General features: G+C 35.7%; 1 protein-coding gene across 4 annotated transcripts in view; it reads left to right on the plus strand.

Moving 5' to 3' along the window:
• The window catches only part of PPIG (peptidylprolyl isomerase G), a 48,333-nt gene that overhangs the window by 12,942 nt on the left and 10,090 nt on the right, over nt 1-25,301 (plus strand). For all 4 annotated transcript variants that reach the window (XM_045780198.2, XM_045780199.2, XM_045780212.2 and 1 more), the window contains exons 2-11: nt 1,768-1,815; nt 2,129-2,206; nt 2,298-2,372; nt 2,924-3,031; nt 3,825-3,869; nt 4,963-5,050; nt 10,823-10,852; nt 10,943-11,082; nt 23,122-23,335; nt 24,130-24,297. In XM_045780198.2, coding sequence (XP_045636154.1) covers nt 2,146-2,206; nt 2,298-2,372; nt 2,924-3,031; nt 3,825-3,869; nt 4,963-5,050; nt 10,823-10,852; nt 10,943-11,082; nt 23,122-23,335; nt 24,130-24,297 — 929 coding nt within the window. In that variant the 5' untranslated portion in view covers nt 1,768-1,815; nt 2,129-2,145. The remainder of the gene's footprint in view (nt 1-1,767; nt 1,816-2,128; nt 2,207-2,297; nt 2,373-2,923; nt 3,032-3,824; nt 3,870-4,962; nt 5,051-10,822; nt 10,853-10,942; nt 11,083-23,121; nt 23,336-24,129; nt 24,298-25,301) is intronic.

Consider the following 25,301-nt stretch of genomic DNA (forward strand, 5'->3'; position numbering starts at 1 on the left):
AACAAACAATCTGGTATGTTTGGGACAGTATTATCTATACTATACTACTCATTTTAAGAGTAGTATAGTATAGTACTCATGTAAGAATAGAAATCTCCACCTGGGGTATTGTGGTTAAATAAGTACCTATATAGTTTTTTTTCAGGGGAAAATGAATCGTTAAACTTTCTCTTTTCTTCCTCTACCCCCAAGAGTGAAGAATTTAAGAAGGCCTACAAAAATTATTTAAAAGATAAAGGATAGGGGCGCCTGGGTGGCACAGTGGTTAAGCATCTGCCTTCGGCTCAGGGCATGATCCTGGCGTTATGGGATCGAATCCCACATCAGGCTCTTCCGCTATGAGCCTGCTTCTTCCTCTCCCACTCCCCCTGCTTGTGTTCCCTCTCTCGCTGGCTGTCTCTATCTCTGTCAAATAAATAAATAAAATCTTTAAAAAAAGATAAAGGATAATAAGGTACAATAGTTTTAAGAAAGCTTCCTCAGATTTACAGATTCAACATAGTCTCAATTTCAAGTGTGCAGGAATTGAGATTCTATACAAGTAAAAACAATGCGGCAAACTTGGCAAGATACTAAAATTGCTAAGTTTTTTTGTTTTCAGAAGTCTAGGCTAGTGGAGGATTGAAAGTTTAGCTTTTTTGCTTATGTTTTCTGTGAAACAAATTCTAGTATCCATCATATCTATTAGAAATCAAAAACGGAGAAGTCATGAGAAAATGGTATTTTTCCCCCTTTTCTCACGCAGTGCCAAAAGTGAATATACCAACACTTGGGCTGAATTTGAATGCAATATATCTTTTATGTCATTTAATCCCTAATTCACATAATCAACATTAAATGAATGAGTACATACCTGCATTTTTCAAATTGCTGGCGATTTGGGCAAAATTGAGTGTCCTGATTTGTAGTTTGTGGGTAGTGTAAAATTGATAAGGATGGTAATATATAAACTTACATGTGTGATGAAATTGTGTAGAACTAATAAATACACAAGCATGCAGGTGAGTGCCAGTAAAACCGGGAAATGTGAGATAAAGGATTGTATCAACATTGTTCTGGTTTTTATACTACAGTTGTGCTATTATATAACCGTTTTCTAAAATGTTACCATTGGAGGAAACTGGGTAAAGTACATACTATCATATTATTTCTTACAATCTACAGTGAATCTACAGAAACCTCTAAAAATTGGTAAAGAGAGGAATCCGTTTAGGATGGAGAATATAGATTTTTCACAACTTCACTAGACCTAAAATATCACACTGCTTACAGAGCTACCAACTTAGATATGATAATTTTCAGAAAAGCATGTACATTTCAGTCTCTATTCTGAGCAGATGAAACTTTTTATAGTCCATAATTTTGGATGCTATTTAAACTAAGTACTTACTTTTGCTTTTCACCTTACCCTGTCATTTCCCACCATATCATGATCGAAATGTCTTAAGTCCTTCAAGTAAATGCCTTAGCAAAACAATGTTAAATAATAGCTATCTGCTATGAACATAAAAGTGTTTATACTGAGTATCTCACCTGTTGGTATTTTTTGTGTCTACACTAGCATATTAGTAAAGGCTCTTTCTTGTGCATGATCAGAAAATAGCCTCATATGTAATGATTTTACTTGGAATGGAAAGCTGCCATCTATTATTATTATTAAAATATGCCACTTTCTTCCTTGATGGTTTATTTTTGGTATTTTTTAGGAATTTTAATGCTTTTCTTTTTATAAGCATTTTAATCAAAACTCTCCTTTTTGTTTTCAAGGAGCGAAAGGATTGGATTAGTCTGCCCTTGATTTTTCTCTGTTTAAAGGTAATCTGCTTGAGTTCTCTAATCACACACACTTAATACAATTTTCTGTTTGGGTGGCAATCTATATTCAGTGGTTAAAGTAGAATTTTTATTATATTATGGCTAAGGTTTTTCTTTTATGTCTTTTCTCTTTCACAAAATGCAATCTAATCTCTAAAAAAAAAAAATCCATGTTATTTATGTCATGGAAGTAAATATCAAAATAAGTTCAAACTACATTTCTAGTTTGTGTTCCAGGATTTTTTCCCCTAGAAATTTGTAAGAAATTTTTGCTGTTCTGGTCTGTTTGCCTGAAACTGTATTGTATTCATAGATTGAAGTATTGGAGCCATGGGAATAAAGGTTCAGCGCCCTCGATGTTTTTTTGACATTGCCATTAATAATCAACCTGGTAAGAAAATTAATGTTCCCATGTAACATTTATAAATGCATATTTAATGTTTTAAATTAGTAAAGGGTAAATGAGCTTCCTTCTTTTTCAGCTGGAAGAGTTGTCTTTGAATTATTTTCTGATGTATGCCCCAAAACATGCGAGAACTTTCGTTGTCTTTGTACAGGTTTGTTGATATTTAGTTGGCCTAATAGTAGTCCCCTTTGACTATGGTTTTAATTTTTTTATTTAACATATTTTAATTTTCTTCATACAGATTATGTACCATTGACCAAGATGTGAAAGTAATATTTATTTATTTAGAGCGTGAGCCGGGGCGGAGGGTGGGGCGAGAGAGAGAATCTTAAGCAGCAGAGCCCAACAGGGGTCAGTCCCATGACCCTGAGATCACGACCTGAGCCAACCAAGAGTTGGATGCTTAACCGACTGAGCCACCCAGGCATCCTGTGAAAGTAATTTTTAGAAATACTACTTGCAATGGGCTTTTATCCGAGATTGATTTCCAAATTTCTACACTCTCCAGAAAAACTTGGATGGTTTTTAAATGAATTTTTTAAAAAATTCCAGAGGGGAGTGAAAATTTTATACTTTAAAGACATTACATAGTTTAAAAGACGTGTATTTTACAGGAAAAAGTTTTCATCATTAATTTTGCTTTAAAACTGCTTCCTTGATTTCCTTTCTACTAAATGGCCTACTAATTTTTCTTCTCCGTAGGTGAAAAGGGTACAGGGAAATCAACTCAGAAGCCATTACATTATAAGAGTTGTCTTTTTCACAGAGTTGTCAAAGATTTTATGGTTCAAGGTGGTGACTTCAGTGAAGGTAAGACATTGAAAATCATGTAAGCTTTGTTAAGTATCATAGATCTTTAAGTTAGACAAGTCTCTAGAAATACTCAAATAGACAAAAAGAAGGAAGCACATAAATAATTTTACTTTTGATGCATTAAGTAATTTCAGAAATTTGCTTCTGGAAAAAAATACTATTCATCTCTTAGTAACCTATCAGTATGTGTGTTTGGTCTTGTCAGAACTAGTAATCCTTAACTACAATATAGTTTTTACCTATACTTTTATTTTTTATTTTTTAAAAGATTTTTATTTATTTGTCAGAGAGAGAGCACAAGCAGGGGGAGCGGCAGGCAGAGGGAGATGCAGACTTCCCACTGAGCAAGGAGGCAAATGCGGGACTGGATCCCTGGACCCTGGGATCATGACCTGAGCCTAAGGCAGATGCTTAACCGACTGAGCCACCCTGGCGCCCCTAGTTTTTACCTATACTTTTAAATTGTAAAAACAAACTGTATTTTTAAAGAGGCTTTGAAAAAAAATCTAATTTTTGTTCAGAGGTCTACATAATCGTTAGAATCTGAATGTTCTTTTTTCCCTCATATCTTAATAGTCTTTGTCACATTTTTGCTACTGTATTCAAGGGGAAAGAAAGTTATTTGAATTTGAGTTTAAATTAGTATCTTTTATGATATGCTGTGAACCTTTGAGTAGTTTTGATTAGAAGTATTTGAGCATCTACTTTGTAAGAAGTATTTTGTTTAGGGGGTACCTTCGAGGAGATAATTGTCTTGAGAGTTCAAGAGTCTTGTGTTTTTCATTCTTAGGAAATGGACGAGGAGGGGAATCTATTTATGGAGGATTTTTTGAAGGTAAAGCTGTTTACCTTTAATGTTTCAATGTTTACATTTAATTTTTTTACATTTAAATTGTATTTTTAATGTTTTCTCTATTTTATTTTTTCTCTATTGAATCAGTAAGATTATTAAACAGTATACGAATATCTAGCTACATTCAGGGAATCTGAAAGTTAATTTTTCTTGTGAAAAATTTTATGTGATAGATTTTTTTATAGAGGTAGGATTTTTTTGTGTGTTTAGGGACATTAATACATCATGTTATTTGAAGGGTTTCAATGATCTATAATGAACTCTTAGAATTATAGTGCTGGAATGGCAACTTCTATAGCTTAATCTTAATTTTTATTAAAAGAGATTTAGTAGTATTTCATAGTAACAATATCCACATGTTTAGTGGGTCCATTTTTCTGTGCACTTTAAAAAAAATCTCTTTTATATATTAAACTTTAGCAATAATGTATTTCTCAACTTTAAGTTTTCTCTTTGGAATTTTTTGTTGATGTCAGGATCATTTGAAAGACTAAATGTGAATGTGGAAATGATTTCATATTTCCCGTCTTTCACATTAGGGATTAAGTAAAATTTTATTTCACATTCCACTTGTTCTCCTATTATAATCCAAGATTGGAAGGCAATGTACTCTACAATGAATGATGCTGTGGCAGAGATTAAGTTAATGAGTGCCTCTCTGTATTAAAATGGTATATGTGCCTTTTTTGTGCTCAGAAATGAAACAGATGAAATGTAAAAGAATCCTATCTGGTTTCTTTCTCTTGCTTTTTAAGGAACATTTTATTTTTTGCTTGAATAATCAAAGTTGTGTTGTTTTTTTCCACAAAAATATAATAGACAAATGCAAATGGAAAGAAAGTGGGTTGATAATAGTATTTGGATTTATAGCAAGGGATTGAAAATTAAAAATATTTTAATCTAAAAACATGGGAGAGGGAGTTGGTTAATTGATTTTCTCTTCTTTAAACCTGACTTTTATCTAAATTTTGTCTGGTGCTAAAGAGCACATATGAACAAAAGAGATGAAGAGTGAAAATGAAATTTTTTTGGAGGTTATACCTGTAATATAACTGAAAACTTTGCTTTCCTATAGATGAGAGTTTTGCTGTTAAACACAACAAAGAATTTCTCTTGTCTATGGCCAACAGAGGGAAGGATACAAATGGTTCACAGTTCTTCATGTAAGTATCTATGCCGTGATCATTTAAAATATCCCTTTTTTGGTGTGTCATTTCTCATTGATCACTAATAAAGGGATGCATAAAGGGGAAAATTTTTGAAGAAAGGAGAACAATGAATTGTTGAAGAGAGCAAAATTGTTGAAAGGAAATTGAACTGTACTGCTGAAGTTTGAAAATGATGAAGACTTGTCAAAAGGACACAGGGAGCCAGCCTGAAGGGGTGAGGTTCCCACTGGCCAGATTAGCACAATTTGAGCATCAAAATAAATAATGTTAGTATCAGACTGTCAAATAAAATAGAAATCCAGGAGCCCATACAGGTATGAATAATAAATGAATAAATAACAAGGGAGAAGGAAAAGCTGTTCCTTAGTAGAATGTCAGCTAATAAATGTAAAAGGAATGATAGAAAAGTCACCGTTTTGCATTCATCTCAGTAATGATTGATTGAGGAAAGAATTGTCTATTTTAGAGGGTAAATTTAATAAACAGGATATTTACAGAGTATCTTATAAATTACTTGATTACAAAGGGTAAAATGCAATTGATCCTCATTATTCAAAGATTCTGTATTTATGAATTCATGTACTCACTAAAATTTGTTTATAGCCCCAAGTCAGTACTCTTAATGCTTTCCATTTCTGACCCCCAAAAATATTTTGACCAGGGCTTTTGTCAACAGTGCATGTTTTTTATCATGTCCTATGGATGCAGATTTCCTCTCCTCTTCAATAGCCTTAAACTCTCCTACTCTCAGAGGAACTTAATCTGTAAGCACCATATGGATTATTCCAATGTTTTGCTGTTCCATATTTGTAACTCCCTTCTTCAACAGTGAGAAATTTGGCTCCCACTATCTTCAAAGTTTCTACCCATTGCTGAATCCTAGAATAAAAAATCACCGTTCTATACTACTGTGAAAAGTAATCTAACTAGAGTTACTGTTTATTTATGGTTATTTTTGGTTTTAGATTGAGGGTATGTAGTTTAACTTTAAAAGTGATTAGGATTAGTACATTTTGGTGTGAATTTTGCGTGGTTTTGTGACTCACAATGTGTTAGGTTCATTTGTTTAGGATTATATTTTGTTCTCTCACCTTGTTTTGATTTGTTTTTTGCTTTTTTTGTTTTATATTTGTTTGTTTATAAAACGTGATTAAAAAAGAATGCCTCTGAAAGTATCACTCCCACGTAACTCTTCACCCTATTGCCATTCCCCATTTTTTCATCCTGTTCCCACCCATCCATTTTAGTAACCAACCTCATTAGATTCTGATTTATCTTCCTGTATTTTTTTAAAGAATTATTTATTTATTTATTTGAGAGAGAGAACGAGTTGGGGCGGCGGGGAGGTGGGAAGAGAGAAGCAGACTCCCCACTGAGCAGGGAGCCCAATGCAGCGCTGGATCCCAGGACCTGGAGATCATAACCTGAGCTGAAGGCAGATGCTTAACCGACTGAGCCACACAGGCACCCCTTCCTGAATTTCTTTTTATAAAAATAAGCACAGATACGTATATATTTTCTTATTTTCCTTTCTTTTTTACATGATAGATAGCATATACTATATACAATTTTTTTCCTCTTTTCACTTAGCAGTATATCCTGGAAATCACTCCATATCAGTTCATAGAGATCCTTTTCATTTGTTTTTGCAGCTGCATAATAGTGTGTGAATATATTCTAGTTCATTCAACCAATTAGCTATGTGGGGATTTTTCTGATTTTTTAAATGAAAACAATTTATATCATGTTGGTTGTAGAAGAAATTAGAACACAGAAAGAAGAAAAACATTCCCATCCCCAGGGTATCTTTCTCCACAATAAAAATGTAAGCTAAATGTTGCATATAGGGATGTCTGGGTGGCTTAGTTGGTTAAGTGTCTGCCTTCGGCTCAGGTCATGATCGCAGGGTCCTGGGATTGAGTTCTGCATCAGGCTCCTCACTCAGCGGGGAGCCTACTTCTCCCTCAGCCTACTGCTCCTCCTGTTTGTGCTCTCTCTCTGACAAATAAATAAATAAAATCTTAAATAACTAAATAGATAAATGTTGCATATACTCTATAATCAACTTTTGGATACAGTATAAATCTCTGCACATCACTAAGTACTAATTAACATTTTAATAGCTATATGTGACTCCATTGTTTGAATGCATTATGCTTTATTTATCTAATTTTTAAACATTTAACTTGCTTCTTGGTTTTCAAACTGCAGTGAACATTGTTGTACCTGTTGATGCATTTTTAATTATTTTACATAAGCTGCTAAGAGTTTACTTACTGAAATGTTTACATATTTTTTTAAAAAGATTTTACTTATTTGAGAGAGAACACAAGCAAGGAGGAGGGACAGAAGAAGAGGGAGAAGCAGATCCCTCCTTCCTCCCCCTGCTGTGCAGGGAACCTGATGGAGGGCTTGATCCCAGAATCCTGGGACCATGACCCAAGCTGAAGGCAGACGTTTAACCGACTGAGCCACCCAGGTGCCCCTGTTCATACATTTTTAAGCCTTTCCATGTATATTGCTACTGTACTCTGGTATCAGCAATACGCAAAGTGCCAGTGTCACTAGATTCTCAGCAACACTTAGTATTATCATTTGTTTTCCTTTTTTTTTAATAAGAAAAATTCTTCCTGTGCTAACCAAAACCTCTCTGCTAAGTTCATATAACCCTTCATGTATATTTTCAGAATCTTCCCTCTATATGTTGATTTTTTCCTTCTCTCTTAATTTCTAGGTAGCTCTTCTTTAATTTCTGTGTTTTACTGTTGTTTTTAAAGGAGAAAACTTCAGTTTTTAATCTTAGATTATTTTCTATTGTGGCAACGTATATGATATAAAATTAGCCATTTTAACCATTTTTAAGTGTATAATTTAATGGTATTAATTATATTCACAGTACCATGGAGCTGTTACCACTGTATCCAAAACTATTTTGTTGTCCCAGAAACTAACCCATTTCTTTTTACCCTCAGTCCCTGGTAACCTCTATTTTCTGTCTTTATGATCTTGCCTATTATAGATATACAAGCAGAATGATACAATATTTGTCCTTCTGTGTCGAGCTTATTTCATTTAGCACGTTTTCAAGGTTCAACCATGTTGTTGGATGTATCAGAATTTTGTTCCTTTTTACGGCTGAGTATCACTCTATTATATGTATGTACCACATTTAGTTTATCCATATTCATCTGTTGGTGGACATTTGGGTTGTTTCCACTTTTTGGCTGTTGTGAATAGTGTTGCAGTAAACATTGGCATACCTGTATTAGTTTGAATCCCTTCTCAGTTTTAATATATCTAAAAGTGGAATTGCTGGATCATATGGTAATTCTACAGTTCTGTGAGGAGCCACTGAACTGTTTTCTACAGTGGTTGCATCATTTTACATTCCTGTCAGCACCATATAAGAGTTGTAGTTTTTTGGGGCACCTGGGTGGCTTAGTCGTTAAGCGTCTGCCTTCGGCTCAGGGTGTGATCCCAGCGTTATGGGATCGAGCCCCACATCAGGCTCCTTCACTGGGAAGCCTGCTTCTTCCTCTCCCACTCCCCCTGCTTGTGTTCCCTCTCTCGCTGGCTGTCTCTATCTCTGTCAAATAAATAAAATAAAATAAAAAATCTTTAAAAAAAAAAAGTTGTAGTTTTTCTACTCCTCCTCAATACTTTCACCAGTTTGAGAATGACCTCATGAAAACAGAGTATTGGTTTAAGTGTTACAAGTAAATTCTAGTGAGCAAGTGAACTTGGCAAATACAATATCTGTGAAGCGAAGATTGATGCAAATCTAGATGCAAATTATATATATACACTGAATGTAATATGTAATACAAATACATATGTTATATACACATAGGCTTTTACATCTCTAGATGATTTAAGCAAGTTCAGTTGAGCATAGCTGTTAAAGTCAAAACAATAATAGGTGGTTTTAAAAGTAAGCTGATCTTGTAAAAATACATATACATGTTTGAATTTTTTTCATTAGTATTGTGTGGGCTTTAACCAGAGGTTAGCTTAAATTGTGTTCCTTCTTCCAAATTTCTAATGCCTTTTTTGATAAGATTCTTTAAAATAGTAAATGATATACAGTGCCCATCTTCAGTCTGTAACAGCAGTATGTCTGCATAGCTACTCAAATACCAGTCTTCTTAACTATAGAGCTTTAAGGTTGGTGTGGGGTGGAAAAAAAGATTTAAAAAATCACTTCATTTGTTGGACTTTTTGCTTGCTTTGAGTTTGGTCTAAAGTTTGTTGGTTTTTTTTTTAAATATTTTATTTATTTGACAGCACAAGCAGGGGGAACGGCAGAGTAAGAAGCAGGACCCTGGGATCATGACACTTAACCAACCGAGCCACCCAGGCGTCCCAAGTTTTGTCCAGAGTTTTAATCCAGATCTCTTTCTTTATTGTGAAGTTTCCTTGTTTATCAGGGATAAAAAGCTCAAAAGTCTTTAGGTCTTAGACAAGTAACATAAGCAAATAAAGCATGCTATTTGAATCTAAACTATTATGCCTGTCTTAAAAAGACAGGGATAATCAGTCTGACCCATTGTTGCCCTGCGTCAGGTGCCACACCTTCCAGCTTTCCAAAAAAGCTCTGAAATCTGGATTTTTATGTGAAAGCATCCAAAATTTTGAATCTTGGCAGTATTAACCCCGTAAGGACCCATTTCTTTTCTGGTCCAACGGAACATGTGTGAGGGCCATCTGAATGAATATTATCCACAGGGAGTACGTTTCAGGACCCCCTGAAACTGCAGATAAAGTTTAATTTATAAATTAGGGGTAGTAAGAGATTAACAACAATAGTAATAAAATAAAACAATTATAATAATACACTGTAACAAAGATTACGTGAATGTGGTCTCCATGAAAATATTTTACTGTACTCATCCTTCTTGTGATGATTTGAGATGATAAAATGCCTACTTGATGAAATGAGGTGAAGTGAGGTGAGGGGTACCTGTGTGGCTCAGTCAGTTGAGCGTCTGCATTCAGCTCAGGTCATGATCCTGGGGTCCTGGGATCAAGCCCCACGTCAGGCTTTCTGCTCAGCGGGGAACCTGCTTCTCCCTCTCCCTCAGCCTGCCGCTCCCCGTGCTTGTGCTCTCTCTGTCAAATAAATAAAATTAAAAAAATAAATGAAGTGAGGTGAATAACAGGCATTGTGACATAATATTAGGCTACTATTGAACTGACAGTATGTGAGATGGAGGATTCTCTGCTTCTGGACTGTGATTGACCGCAGTTGACTGTGGGTGACTGAAACAGTGGAAAGCAAAACCATGGATAAGGGGTTGACCTATGCTTTAACTGTTTAAAATGTTAAGACTGAAAAACACTATTGTTAAACCCATTACCTGGTAGAATCTTTTGTAAATTATGGTCTGTCCATACAATAGAACATTATACAACCATTGAACTTTATACACCTATGAATATTCAGTAAGAACCCAGTCACATGCAAAAAACATAGATGGATAGAAATGACACCAAAATATCAACTTTAATTACATGTAAGTTTTCAACAATGAGTAGGTACTTGTTTTATGATCAGAATAAGTTTTTGAAAATACATTATGTAAAAAGCATCTTGCATTATTTCTGTTCTACTTAAGGTTAATGTAATAAGATTCTATTATGTTAAAATAGCATATGATTTCTTTGCAACTTTGTTTCCAATGCAGTTATTTTCTTTTCCTTTTTAGAGATGCTAACTTTGTTTTTCTCTGACTTTGTTTTTATTCTTCTATCTGATGACTTCCAAAGAACAACGAAGCCAACTCCTCATTTAGATGGGTAAAGATTATTTTAATTTATTTATGACCATTTTAAATTAATGTTAAAATTAAAAGCTGTTACCTGATCATCTTATAATTGACTCTTTAGGCATCATGTTGTTTTTGGGCAAGTGATATCTGGTCAAGAAGTTGTGAGAGAGATAGAAAACCAGAAAACAGATGCAGCTAGCAAACCATTTGCTGAGGTGCGGATACTCAGTTGTGGAGAGCTAATTCCCAAATCTAAAGGTAAGAACAAGTACATGTTTCTGATAATTCTTATGCATGCAAAACAAGCAGAGACATTCTAAATATTGGCATGAAATTCATACTAATGTGAATATAAATATGAAGCATTTGTTTTTAAATGGGTTTTATCTTCATACTTTGTTCATTTACCATGGAATCACTTAATTTTCTTGTTATTTGCTGTGATTTATCCTTCTTCCACTTTGTTTTGTTTTTTAACGGTAGTTGTCTAAATAGCATGGTAAATAAATACTCTTCTAGAGAAAGACACAGCGAGGGGGAAGATGACAATTGAAGAGAATAGCATAGACTACAGAACTGGGAAATAAATTATTTTCCCTTCATGCACTCCTGAGATTGAGAAGCATCTGGCATATTTGAGAAACTTCTTAGACCAGAACTTTTGAAGTTAACATGATCAGTAGTTTGATATGATATTATCTGAATGGTAAGAACTTTGTTTTAAGTGAATATTTTAAGTGGTTATATTATATATGTGAAATATGTAACTGCTACCATTTATTGGATATTGGGTCTGTTATTCTAAAAGTGTAGGGTAAGATTACCTGCGGAGAAAACAATAAAATAATAAATGGACTCTGTTTGTCCCATTCTGACTAGTGGAGGGAATAATAATACCAATACTTTTAACAAATCTGAGAGTCATCTATAATCTTTTCTGATCCTCAGAATAACCCTGCAGTATTTCCCCCATTTTACAGATGAAGATAGCCAAGGAGATTAAGTTATTTACCACATCAGGGAGCTAAGCTTCCAACCCGAGCTTGTTGGTCCAGATTGAGAGCTTTTTCTATTATGTGTTGCTAACACATTAAAGTCTTTAACATTCCTTTCAGAATTGCCATAAATAGAACATTCTGTTCTCAAGTTTTAGGTGTACTGATTTCTTTGTATCATTTAGAAATGTGCACATTTGTCTTGTTTTAATTGAAAAAGACCCAAGATGGTCTTAGAGAAGGCTTGTTTCTAATTTTCTGTTTCTGTATTCCACTTTGATTCTGATGATTTCATTTTCTTCTCTGTCATATCAAATATATACCTTGTAAACCATTGCAGGAATATGCTGCAGCTCATAGTGGGAGTGTTTATATAACTTCTTGGTGTCCATGAGCCTGGCTATCTGTCTAAATGTACAAACAGCAGGTATAATGTATGCCTTGTGTTTGTGAGGATCCAGTAAAGAATGAGGTGTTACTGAATAACTTACATTTAAAAAAAAAAATTTAAAACTAAAAAGCAATCTGTGTTAATATTTGCAAGTTTTAGACCCTGGTACTGATACTTAATTCTTCAGGGTGTTGTTAGTACAATTGGAACATTTTCGTTTAAGGCATTACTTCTTCCGATATCATCTAGGAAATCTTTATCTTTTATTCTCTACTAAAACTTAGGGGTTTTTTTCTTATATTTTGTAGTCTATAAGGTCTCTTATGTTTGGATCTGTTCTCTGCTTTTAAAAGTTAAGTATACTGTGGTTTATATATCTAGAAAGAAATTGAGGTAATAAAAAATATACCTTTTAAACTATGAGCAGTTATCATAGATTCTGTACTAAATTTGATGTAAAGGTTCTTTTGGTAATGTCAGTGTTTGAATATTTGCTGAAAGAATGAGAAAGTGAATGAATGTCACTCTGTGTGTGTTATTGTTTATGTCTTTATAATGTATTTTCACTTACAGAGGTAAATGCTAATTTTGCCTATGCCATTATGACCAGGAAGTTGTGCTGAAAGTTGATGTGGCATCCTGCTGTGCTAAGGAAGCATACCTTGCCCTTAACAGTTTCAGCAGTTTGGTGGGGGGAGGGACATTTGACCCTTTATTAGTGTCTGCCCAGGAGTTCCTGAAAAGGTCAGATTGTCTTGAGCCGTAGCTTCCATGCCTATTCTGTTCTGGACCATACTGTGGAAATACGAAAAGATCTTTATATTCAAGGTCACACAGTTTGGAACCTGTTACCCTATAGTCCTTTAGTTACCACTCAGAACATGTGTCAGAATCGATTCTGTCATGTATCTATATAATCTTTTTTTTAGGCAGAGCTGGGTCTCACATCCAGTTTATAAGTTTGATGGCCTCCTTACTGTTTTAAATTGGAAACAAAGTTTTGTGAGACACGGTGGTGTTCATCATCATTATATTTAAAACCTTGTTTGAGAGATTTACACCCCAGTTTAAAAAGAAATAAATACAGAATCTTTCTTTTCTTTTTCTAACTTCCTGAAAGAAAACAAAAAGACTTCTGAAGAATTCTGACTGTCTGGGCCCACCTGTATATGGTCTTGGTGAGTCTGGGCAATCTTCTTGGGCCTTTCTCCCTTTGCTGTTGCAAGATTGGAAATTCTGCTTTTTTGTAGCTAGTTGAATGTGCCGAGAAGGTTCACAGTCAAGGAGAAGAACCTTCCAAAAGATACAGAAATGGAATACTGGAGGCTAATAAAAACAGCATTTCTGTAGAGGCTGTCATGGGACAGAGTGGAGGATAGAACACAAACGACCAGAGAATGAAACCACTACCTTAGTCAAGGACTGGTTTTTCAGGAGTTGGCATGACCTCAGGTCATGGTCTCTTCAGAGTTCGCTGGAGTTGTTAAAATAGGGGTCTGTATACTTTGACCATTCAACAAGAGACAGGGCCATTGCTGTATTACAGAAACACAAGTGCTGAGTTGTGGCAATGCAACAATAAATAGTTATGTGAGCAGAAATTTTGCATATATGTGGTAGGAAACATTGCCTGGCAATATACAAAGAACAGAGCAAGGGAAGCAGCTAGTGAATCTTGTACTTAGGAGACTCATTTGTATAGCAATAAGATCCCATTCATTGCCCTTAACCTGGAGTTAGGAGCAGTGGTGATGGCACTTTTACTGGAAAATAGTGGGATGTTAAAGTTAGAAACTGTTTAGAAAATGAGACCAGTAATATGAAATGAAAATATCTAATGGAGATCTATTTTAGGAGTAGTTCTGTTCTTTATTTCTGTTCTGTTCTTTAATCTTATTTGATGGTGCCCTAAAATATCCTGCAATATAAAGGTTTCACATGAAATTCATTCGTATAAAATCTGTAGATCTCAAATAAAAATGACTAAGGCAGCATTTTTTTATCTGAGATTTTTACAAGCAAAATGTTCTGGAGATGCTTTTTTTTTTTTTTCCCTTAACATCATACTACTGAAGTCAATACCTAGTTAGTAAGATTACACTATACCCTACCCAGCCCTCAAAAAGGTCCGTGAATAGGTTTGGGAAATTCTTTTACCTTATGATAAGCAAACTGCGTAATCCAAAAAAATTACCCAGGAACGGCCCCAAAATTGAAAGTGTTACTCTTCGTAATTCCTCTTCATCCATTATGATTTTTAACTTACCTTGTCATTTTGCTTTTAGTAGTGTTTAATTTGACCTTAAGGATACTTACATATTTGTTACAGATACTTTGGAACAGATGATGTGTAAGTGGTTAAGCAAGTATAGGAGGATATTTTGCAGGATGAAAACCATTATTGTCATACTTGGAAGTTTTAAAATATCTACAATTTTTAACTTTTTTTTATTTTTTAAGATTTTATTTATTTGGGAGTGAGCAAGAGAGAGCACGAGTGGGGGGCAGTGGGGAAAGGAGAAGGAGAAGCAGACTCCCCACTAAGCAGGGACCCTAACTTGGGGCTTGATCCCAGGACCCCAGGATCTTGACGTAAGGTGAAGGAAGCTGCTTAACTAACTGAGCCACCCAGACACCCCAGTATCTACAGTGTGTTTAATATATTCATTTGCTTCAACATTTAGAGGCCAGAAAGGATAGTCAATACAAAGTCTCCTTCCAGTCTCTACCCATCAGTTTTCATTCCCACATTTTGTATTTTGTATATCATTCTAAACGTATGTGAATTTTGGTCAAATTCCTAAAATGGAATTAATAGATTACAGGGGTCATGCATTTGTAATTTTGATAGACACTGCCATTGAATATAAGAAAATTAATTCCCCTTATATACTTTGCAAAGCCATGTATTGTCAAAGTCTTTAATCTTTGTCAGCCTAATAATAGGTGGGATTTTTTTCCAGCTAATTTTAATTGGCATTTCTCTAAGGTGTTTGATATTAGCATCTTTTTTTAAGATATATTTATTTTTAGTGTGCAAGTGGGGGGAGGGCAGGGGGAGAGAATCTTCAAGCAGACTCCACGCTCCATTTCAGGACCCTGGGATCATGACCTGAGTTGAAACCAAGAGCCAGATGCTTAACCAATTGAGCCACCCAGGTGTCCCTAGCATCTTTTAATTTAAGAATCGTATATAGTATATGAACTGATTCAATTCCTTTACCCTTATCTTTTGCCCCTTCTATTTTTTCTTCCTGAAATTCCAGGCCACCTTCTATTATTGCCTTTCTCTTTGGAGAAATTCCTTTAGCCATTTGATTGATTTTAATTCCAGTGTAATTAACATACAGTCTTCTCTTAATTTCAGATGTATAATATACTGATTCAACAATTCTGTACATTACTCAGTGCTCATCATGATAGGTGTACTCTTAATCCTTTTCACCTATTTCACCTCCCACCCCCCCCACACACACATACACATTCTGGTATCAGTTTGTTCTCTATTTAAAAGGAGGGGGTTTTTTGGTTTGTCTCTTTTTTCTTGGTAAGTTTGTTTTGTTTCTTAAATTCCACAAGACTGAAATCATATGGTATATGTCTTTCACTGACTTATTTCACTTAGTATTATACCCTATAGATCCATATATGTTGTTGCAAATGGCAAGATTTCATTCTTTTTTATGGCTGAGTAATATTCCATTGTATATGTGCCACATTTTTGTCCATTCATCTATCAATAGACACTTGGACTGCTTCCATAATTTCACTATTTTAAATAATGCTGCAATAAACAGGGGTGTATATATCTTCAAATTAGTGCTTTTGTATTTTGGCAGTAAATACCCAGTAGTGGAATTACTGGACCATGTGATATGCTATTTTTAAATTTTTGAGGACCCTCTGCTTAACTGCTAATAGCCTACTGCTGACCTTACCATTAATACAGTCGAGCAACACATATTTTGTAGGTTATATGGATTATATACTGTATTTTATTTTATTTTACTTTTTTAGAAAGAGGGAGAGGAGGAGCAAGAGAAGGGGGGGCAGATGGCTGGAGGGAGAGAGAGAGAAACTGTAGCAGGCTCCACACCCAGCATAGAGTCTAATATGGGGCTCGACCTCTCAACCCTGAGATCAGGACCCAAGCTGAAAGCAAGAGTTGGATGCTTAACCAACTGAGCCACCCAGGCACCCCTATATACTGTATTCTTAAAATAAGTGAGGAAAAAAATATTAAGAAAATCATAAGGACAACAAATACATTGACAGTACTATACTGTATTTATATATTTTAAAAAATCCATGTATAAGTGGACTCATGCAGTTCAAACTGGTGTGGCTCAAGGGCCACACTGTATGTTTAACTGTATAGTATATACAGATATGAATGTTTGGTAGAATTCCCCAGGAAAACCGTCCGGGCCTGGAGTTTTATTTTTTGGAAGATTGTTTATCACTGACTCAATCTCTTCATAATTAATTGGCCTGTTTAAAAAATCAATTTCTTCCTGTTTCAGTCTGGGTAGTTTATGGGTTTCCAGGAAGGCCTCCATCTCTTCCAGATTGCTTAATTTATTGGCATAAAGCTGTTGATAAAAGTTTCTAATAATCCTTCCAATTTCATTGTTGTTGGTTGTGACCTCTCCTTTTTCATTCATAATTTTATTAATTTGGGTCCTTTCTCTATTCATTTGGATAAGTCTTGCCAGAGGTCTGTCAATTTTATTAATTCTCTCAAAAACCAGCTTCTAGTTCTGTTGATCTGCTCTGCTGTACTCCTGGTTTCTAATTCATTGATTTCTGCTCTAATCTTGGTCAACTGCTTCCTCGTGCGTGGATTAGGCCTGTCCCTCTGTTGCTGTTCCAGCTTCTTGAGGTGAGAATATAAAAACTGCATTTGAGATTTTTCTATTCTTTTGAGTGAGGCTTGGATGGCTATGTATTTCCCCCTTAGGACTGCCTTTGCAGTATCCCAAAGGTTTTGGACTGTTGTGTTTTCATTCTCGTTGGTCTCCATAAATTGTTTAAATTGATTTTTGATTTCCTGGTGTATCAAATCATTCCTGAGCAGGATGGTTCTTAGTCTCCAAGTGTTTGAGTTTCTTCCAAATTTTTCCTTGTGGTTGAGTTCCAATTTCAAAGCGTTGTGGTCTGAGAATATGCAGGGAATAATTTCAGTCTTTTGGTATCAGTTGAGACCTGTTTTGTGTCCCAGAACATTAATTCTTGAGAATTTTCCATGGGCATTAGAATAGAGTGAGTATTTTTTGGTTCTGGGGTGTAGTGTTCTATATATATCTATGAGGTCCAACTTGTCGAGTGTGGCATTCAAAGCCTTTTTTCCTTTACTGAGTTTTTGCAAGGGTGTTCTGTCTATTTCTGATAGTGGGGTGTTGAGGTCCTCTACTATTAATGTATTTTTATCTATATGTCTCTTTATTCTGGTTAAGAGTTGGCTTGTGTATCTTGCTGCTCCCCTGTTGGGGGCATATATATTTATAATTGTCATCTCCACTTGTTGGATACATCCTTTAAGAATAATATAGTGCCCTTCTGTGTCTCTAACTATAGTCTTTAGTTTGAAATCCAATCTGTCTGATATGAGAATTGCTACCCCAGCTTTCTTTTGAGGTCCATTTGCGTGAAAGATGGTATTCTATCCCTTTACTTTCAGTCTGAATGTATCTTTGGGTTCAAAATGAGTCTCTTGTAAACAGCAAATGGATAGGTCATTTCTTTTTATCCAATCTGCAACCCTGTGGCGCTTTATGGGAGCGTTCAGGCCATTTACGTTGAGACTGAGTATTGAGAGATATGGTTTTAATGATGCCATGTTGCCAGTAAAGTCTTTGTTTCTATAGATTGTGACTTTCTGTTCTGTGTCACTCTTGGGGCCTTTTTACCTTTATAGAACCCCCCCTTAATATCTCCTGTAGGGCTGGTTTCATGGTTACAAAATTGGTCAATGACTGGCGATTCTGGAAGGTCTTTATTTCTCCATCAATTCTGAATGACAGCCTTGCTGGATAAAGGATCCTTGGCTGCATGTTTTTCTCTGAAAGAGCTTTAAAAATGCCCCCCAACCCTTTCTCTCACTCCAGGTCTGTGTAGACAGGTCTGACGTAATTCTGATACCTTTGCCTTGGTACGTGAGAGATTTCTTTGCCCTGGCCGCTTTCAGTACTGTATCCTTGGATCTAATATTTGCGAATTGCACTATGACGTGACGTGGCGTAAGTTTGTCGTGGTTGAGCTTGGGAGGGGTCCTCTCTGCCTCTTGGACACGAATGTTTGTTTCCCTTGCTAGATTAGGGAAGTTTTCAGCTACAATTTGTTCAAATATCTCTTCTAGACCTCTGTTTTTCTCCACCCCCTCGGGGATGCCGATGATTTTGACATTGGAACGTTTCATTGAGTCAGTGATCTCCCGTAACCTACATTCGTGGGCGTGGATTTTTTTAAAGTCCAGATTCTATTTTCGCTTTTTCTTCTACTAACCCATCCTCCAATTTGCTAATACGTTCTTCTGCCTCAGTGACCCTGGCCATCAGAGCCTCTAGTTTTGACTGCATTTGGCTCATAGAATTTTTAATTTCTGCCAGATTCACTCTCATTTCCACCCTTAGAGATTCTATATTCTCATTAACATTTTCATTAATACTTTTTTCAAGTCTACACATCATCTTGACCATTGTTACTCTGAATTCCATTTCTGATAATTTGGTTATATCCATATCCATTAGCTCTGTGGCAGAGGCCACAGACTCATTGTCTTTTCTTTGCTGGGGGGGATTTCTCCTTCTCGTCATTCTGATGAGGAGAGGTTGCGGGGTTGTCCAGAGCCCAAATTATTGGCTGGTACCCAGGCCGTGCGCCCTTGTTTTATAGGGATCTTAGGGATGTGGGCTTCTTGATTTTTCAGCCTGCCTTCTGGGGGAGGGACCTGCCGCGCCAGTACTCAGGCAACCCTGTTTGGGTAGAGTCTCCGTGCCCCCTGCAAGGGGGGATGGGAATGGGCACACTGTGAGCCAGTATTTCCAGGCTTTTGTTCTCTGGTGGCTTTCCCTGGCGGCTTGCTGTGACTCTTCTGAGAGTCAGAGCAGCAGTGGCCGAATCTCAGCCTCTGTCTCAGAACAGAGGGATCGCGGACCGTTCTCCAGTGATGTTCTGGCCACTTTAACTCTCTTTCTGTTGGTGCTGCTCAACCCTCCAGCGCTCCACACCCAGCGTCCCAGCCCTCACTTCCAGGGCCTGCGCGTCTCTGTCCTTTGTGTTTCTAACGCCGCCAGCCGCCCCCACGTGCTCCCGGAGCTCCCGATCTCAGTCTGGTTCCAGTGAGCACACCGGAGCTCTGTGAGAAGTCTGGTGGCGCGCATTTCCCGGCTCACGGTCTCATCTTTTCTCTCGTGGGTGCCACCCGTGAGTCCGCCCGCTCCCCCGTGCAGGTGGCTATCGCTTCCCGGCGCCCTAACGCGGCGGCTCCCTCCCTCTTCCGTTTATCTTCCAATATCTGTGCGCGGTTTCACGACTCCCCACTTCGTACCTCAATACTCAGCACTGGAGATGTTCATTTGTAGAGATCCAGATGTATCATCCTGCATCTCAGGCTGATTCCGTGGATGTTCAGGCTGGTCTGGTACCTATCCAACTCGACTCAGGGGACCGGCTGAAAAAGGGGTCCCCTACTCCTCCGCCATCTTCCCAACCTATCCATGTCCCTATTTTTTACCTTTTTACTCTTCTGTTCTTTAACTGCCATGTCTTTCTCAGTCATTTTCTCTTTTTTTTCCTGAGCAGTTCATAGGAAAAGGGCATGTAAACTAAATTTCACTTGTAAAATAATATTGACAAACATCAGAAGAGGGAATTTTTTTCAGCCTTAGAGCTTTCTAATCTCCCTTCCAAGGCATTTTTCCTAAAATACAGTTTATTTTCCTTTTATAGATGTCATCTGATATTTAGGCAGATTATATTACCTTAAAAAATAATCATAAATCTCTCTGGCGTTTCATATTTGTTGTGATATCTTGCTTCACTCAAATGTTTTCTTGAAAAGTGATGTTTGAGGGCACTTGGGTAGCTCAGTCGGTTGAGCAACTGCCTTTGACTCAGGTCATAATCCTGTGGTCCTGGGATAGAGTCCTGCATCAGGCTCCCTGCTCAGCGGGGAGTCTGCTTCTTCCTCTCCCACTCCCCTTGCTTGTGCACCTGTGTGTGCTCTCTCTGTCTCTGTCTCACTCTCTGGCTTGCTCTCAAATAATATCTTTAAAAAAAAAAAAAAAGAAAAGAAAAGTGATATGTGAACTAAATAATGGTCATTTGAAATATATTTAATACATTTGGGGGGGAGATTAGGCTTGTTAAAGAAACCAGCTGCAGTGTATTTATCATGGGAAAGATTCCCAATGCAAAATAAATATAAATTGGAACAGGTAAATAAGTCTTTGTTAATCTGGTAAATCATGGTAATCAAGTAAAGCATTACTGTGTTTTTGTGAAATATTTTGCTTGCCTATTATGTGATCTCATATTTAGAGTTACTAATTCTGAATTTATTCCTTCATTTTAAGTTTGATTACCTCCTACCCACCCACACCCATCTCTTAGGTTTGTAGTGTATGTAAGTAGATGTTTCCGTTTGTATGTGTTTACATACCCATTCTGTGCCTCAACTGACAACAGTGGTCTTGGGTTCAGATTAACTGTTGGGACTCAGGAGACAAAATAGACTTTACTCAGCCTAAGTTTATTTTCCTTTAAGAAAAGATACAGGACAGGAATAGCGTAGCTTGTACAGCAACAACATAGTAGAGATCTCATGATCTCCAGGCAGAGCTTGCATATGTCCCAGGCATCTCACGCTTGTTATGTTCATGATCCTGAGGAACATGACTGTGTGATGAAGCCTTTACCTCAGGTCCCTTTACCTTATTTTCCTAACCTCCCCCACCTTTTATACCTTAACTCCCTTTCTCCAGTGCAATAGCATCTTATTGGTTTTGGAAAAACAATTTTGGCAGTGAACTGCAAGTCCTGGGTAAACTACATAGTAACTTCAGCCAGATTGTCAATTATCTTATAATTAGTACATTCCTATAAATTCTGAGTGAAGAGTTTCAAGAATGATTTGGCCAACTGCCAGATCCTTAGGTGCTCCTGTGGCTGAAGGAAAGGCTTATAAACCAGCTATTAACGCTTTCAGTTAAAGTCTATAATCAACCAGCAGTCAGTCCAAAGATGTATTTTCTTTGTCCTCTAATTTTTTTTTATCATGGAAAATATTAACATATACAGAAGTGGTTGAAGTAGTATAACCGGACAACAGTGTTCATTACACAGCTTTAACACGTAAGTCATGGCCAGTCTCATTTTACTTATACCCTGGCCAGTTCTCCCTTTCTTGTTATTTTGAAGCAAATTCTAGGCATAACATTTTATTGATAAATATTTCATTATTGGTCTCTAAAAAACAATTCTTTTAAAAAATATATCATAATCATATGTACACACATGTATATTCCTAAATACTCCTGTCAGTGTTCAAATTTCTAATTGTTTCATTAATGTAATTTTTTTAATGTTTTAATTTGAATCCAAGTAAGGTTCAGACATTGGGGTTATGAGGGTTTTTTTATTTTGTTTTAAGTAGATTTCTGCTACCATCTCTTTTGTTTCTTGAGATTTATTTGTTGAACAAGCTAGGTGATTTGCCTGTAGTGTTTTCCATTATTGCACACATTAGATGATACTGATTGCATCTTTGTTACGTAATGTGTTCTTTTTTGCCTCTATTTCATATGACTTTGTGGTTAGATCTAGAAAGTTGATCAGATGCAGTTTGGATGGATGGATGGATTTGCTTGTTTGTTTGATGGGAGCGTCACATACAAAAGGTAGTTTTTGTGCTCTGCAGCAGTTCTTGGTGTCACTGCCTCATTATAAGTTGCAAAATGATGATATCCTAACCATAATTTCTGCTTCATTTATCCCTGGGATACTTTGATCAAAGAGCATCTTCCTTTCATTTACTGTTTGGTTAGCCTGTGGTACAGTTTGTATAAGGAAAAGCGGGTAAATTCTTTATATTTCATTTACCAATATCATTATGAACTGATGGATTCTAATATATTTGATGTGTTCCAGTTTATTATACTTATCCATATATCAGTGTTGTCCCATCTTTGGCCTGATTTCAATTTAAGTCCACCATAGTTTGAATTAGATACTTTAGATGAGTCAGGCTCTATTTGGATTGTCTTATCTTTCCCCAATTCCTGTTGTATCATACCTGGTTAATTTCACTTATTTATATTGCCTAGTCCTTAAAGCATTTGACTTTTGGGATCCCTTTAAAAATTATTACCTACTTAACCCAAAAGAAAATTTCAATTTGAAATCATGTTTTGTAGCATAGTTATTAACCATTGGCAAATGACTACCCTCTGTGGTAATTCTGCTCTTCAACTAAGCTAAATTTCTTAATTGTTAGAGAAATGCTCAGACATTGAAACAGGCCAGTGCCAATGGAGTCATTTTTCTTATTTTCCACATTCATGCAAAGTATTTTTTGTGTGTGTTATTTCTCTCCTACAGTTCTACCTCTATTCTTGGTAATAGAAAAAGTCGAAAACCACAGGAAGATTAAAATCTGGGACTCCTAAAATTCTGTACTTTTTAGAAACTGTGTTTTAGACTTACCTGTTACTTTTCCAAAATTCTTCTGCGTAAGAGATATAACTTTGATCCCTGAATCCAGAGATCTTTCCTGTACCCTTCAGTTCAAATAGCTGGATGAGCTAAGTGTTAAATACTGGACTTAGTGAGAATCTGCTGCAAATCTAAATTTCCACTTACAGAGTTTATCTAATAAGTGCTGACCAAAACCTTTTTGGTTTCTTATTAAAGCTAAGAAAGAAGAAAAGAAAAGACATAAGTCATCATCCTCCTCCTCCTCCTCATCCAGTGACTCAGATAGCTCAAGTGATTCTCAGTCCTCTTCTGATTCTTCTGATTCAGAAAGTGCTTCTGAAGAGAAAGCAAAAAAAAGAAAAAAGAAACATAGGAAAAATTCCCGAAAACACAAGAAGGAAAAGAAGAAGCGAAAGAAAAGCAAGAAAAGGTCTTAATTTTAAATTCTCTTATAATACTAGGTTTATATTCTAATTCCTTTCAGTTTATAAGTAAATCTGTTGGGATTTTGGATCAACTGTATGGCAATATTAAAATAGTGAGAAATATTTCCCAGCATTAAGTATAAGAACATATTGATTCTATAGTCATAGATTAAATTTAGGTACATTCATTTCCATTTTCAACAAAGTCATTCAATTCCATTTGTCTGAACTCAGTGAAATGATGCTTTTGGTTTTATAGGTTTGTGTTTCATAAGAGGAATCTATAGGATTAATGAGAATTACAGGAAACCAATTATTATTTTCCTAATTTTTTTATAGCAGTCTCTCTTGCTTTTTTTGTCCTTTATTTCCTTTGTTGCTATGAAGCACAAGGGTAAAAGCAAATATTGTCAATATATTTACTTTCTTTTCTGTTTTGTCTGAAATAATATATGTTTATACTAAAACTTGTCTTTATGCCTATTGACTTTAAAGCAACTAATTTCTTTGCCTACATTTTTAAGTATTTTTAATTTATCAGAGTACATTGCCTATGGAGTCCAATATTTTAGATCCATTTTACTGGAAAATACTGGGAACAATTGGCTTTGGTTTTGGGTTGGTTAGCTCGTTTGTCAGTAGAATGAAGGAGGGTTTTCTGTATGTTATTGCTTCTTTGGTGGGGGGAGGATGGCTTATATATTGTGACATCTTACAAAGGAAAGAATTACCAACAATTGGAAATTTGGGATAGGTACATAATAACCAAATGGAATTTTTTTGTATGTTTTCTGTTAAGTGCATCTAGTGAAAGTGAGACTGAAAATCTTGAAGCACAACCCCAGTCTACTGTCCGTCCAGAAGAGATCCCTCCTATACCTGAAAATAGATTCCTGATGAGAAAAAGTCCTCCTAAAGCTGATGAAAAAGAAAGGAAAAACAGAGAAAGAGAGAGAGAGAGAGAGTGGTATGTTAATGTGTCTATCTTCTAGAGTGCCCTACACTCTTTAAAATAGAACTTTTTTTTAAAGTCTTTACTTACTTTAAACAATATTTAATTGGTGACCTTGTCCCAAGATTGAAATCTTTTATTATAGGATAATGTTAGCAAAGCTCCTTTTTGTTAACTACATAGCTAAAAAGATAAACTGACTTAATTCAAACAGATTTTAAGTAAAAGTTTGTGTTTTTTTTGATAAATAAGCACTGCAAGAAGATGTGTTGTGGCATTTCAGACCAGTTCCATTTAAAACAAGCTGTCTTACTGTGTAATTTGTATATATTAAACTTTTAAGCAAGTAAGAACCCTTATTTTTCAGTTTATCTTGTAGGGCAAAAATGCTATTTTTCATGCCTAATTTATAGTATTGTGGTAATGAAAATTGATATCATATTCAAGTTCTTTGAAAATTTTTCTACATAAATTCACATTATTAGTATTAATAGGCCTATTGGTTCTTATAAATCATTTTAATAATTACATCCAAAAATAGAAAAAAGATTGAGGTCATTTTCTTATTTATGGTTAGAAATGTATTGTTATAACATAAAAGTAATAAAATTCTGAGTATCTCCCCTATACTTTCACAATACAGTAAAAATATAAAAATAAGTCTTCGTTTAAAGAAAAGTTATTTGAAACTTGGGGTAATTTCAGTGGATTGGATTGAGTTAACTTTTCCTCAAGTATTAAGAAAGGATATTTTTAAGGAAATAAATATTACAGAGAAAATGTTTGAACTACTTCAGAATGAACTTTTCAAACATAACTTACATGGATATTGTTTGTGCTAATTAAATATTAACTCATTATTTTTTGAAAAAGTTTCGCTTTTTGCTGTAAACCAGGATAAAAACATTTTGTTAATTCACTCCAGCTTGTGTCTACTTTATTATCATTAATTACTCTTTTCTATAGTTCTTTTAACAGTGAACAATTGCTTATAGGATTATAAGCTACTTTGGAATAAG

This window comes from Ursus americanus, chromosome 1, assembly GCF_024610735.1.
Source record: "Ursus americanus isolate L20-20 chromosome 1, mUrsAme1.1.p, whole genome shotgun sequence".
In the NCBI taxonomy this organism is placed as follows: Eukaryota; Metazoa; Chordata; class Mammalia; order Carnivora; family Ursidae; genus Ursus; species Ursus americanus.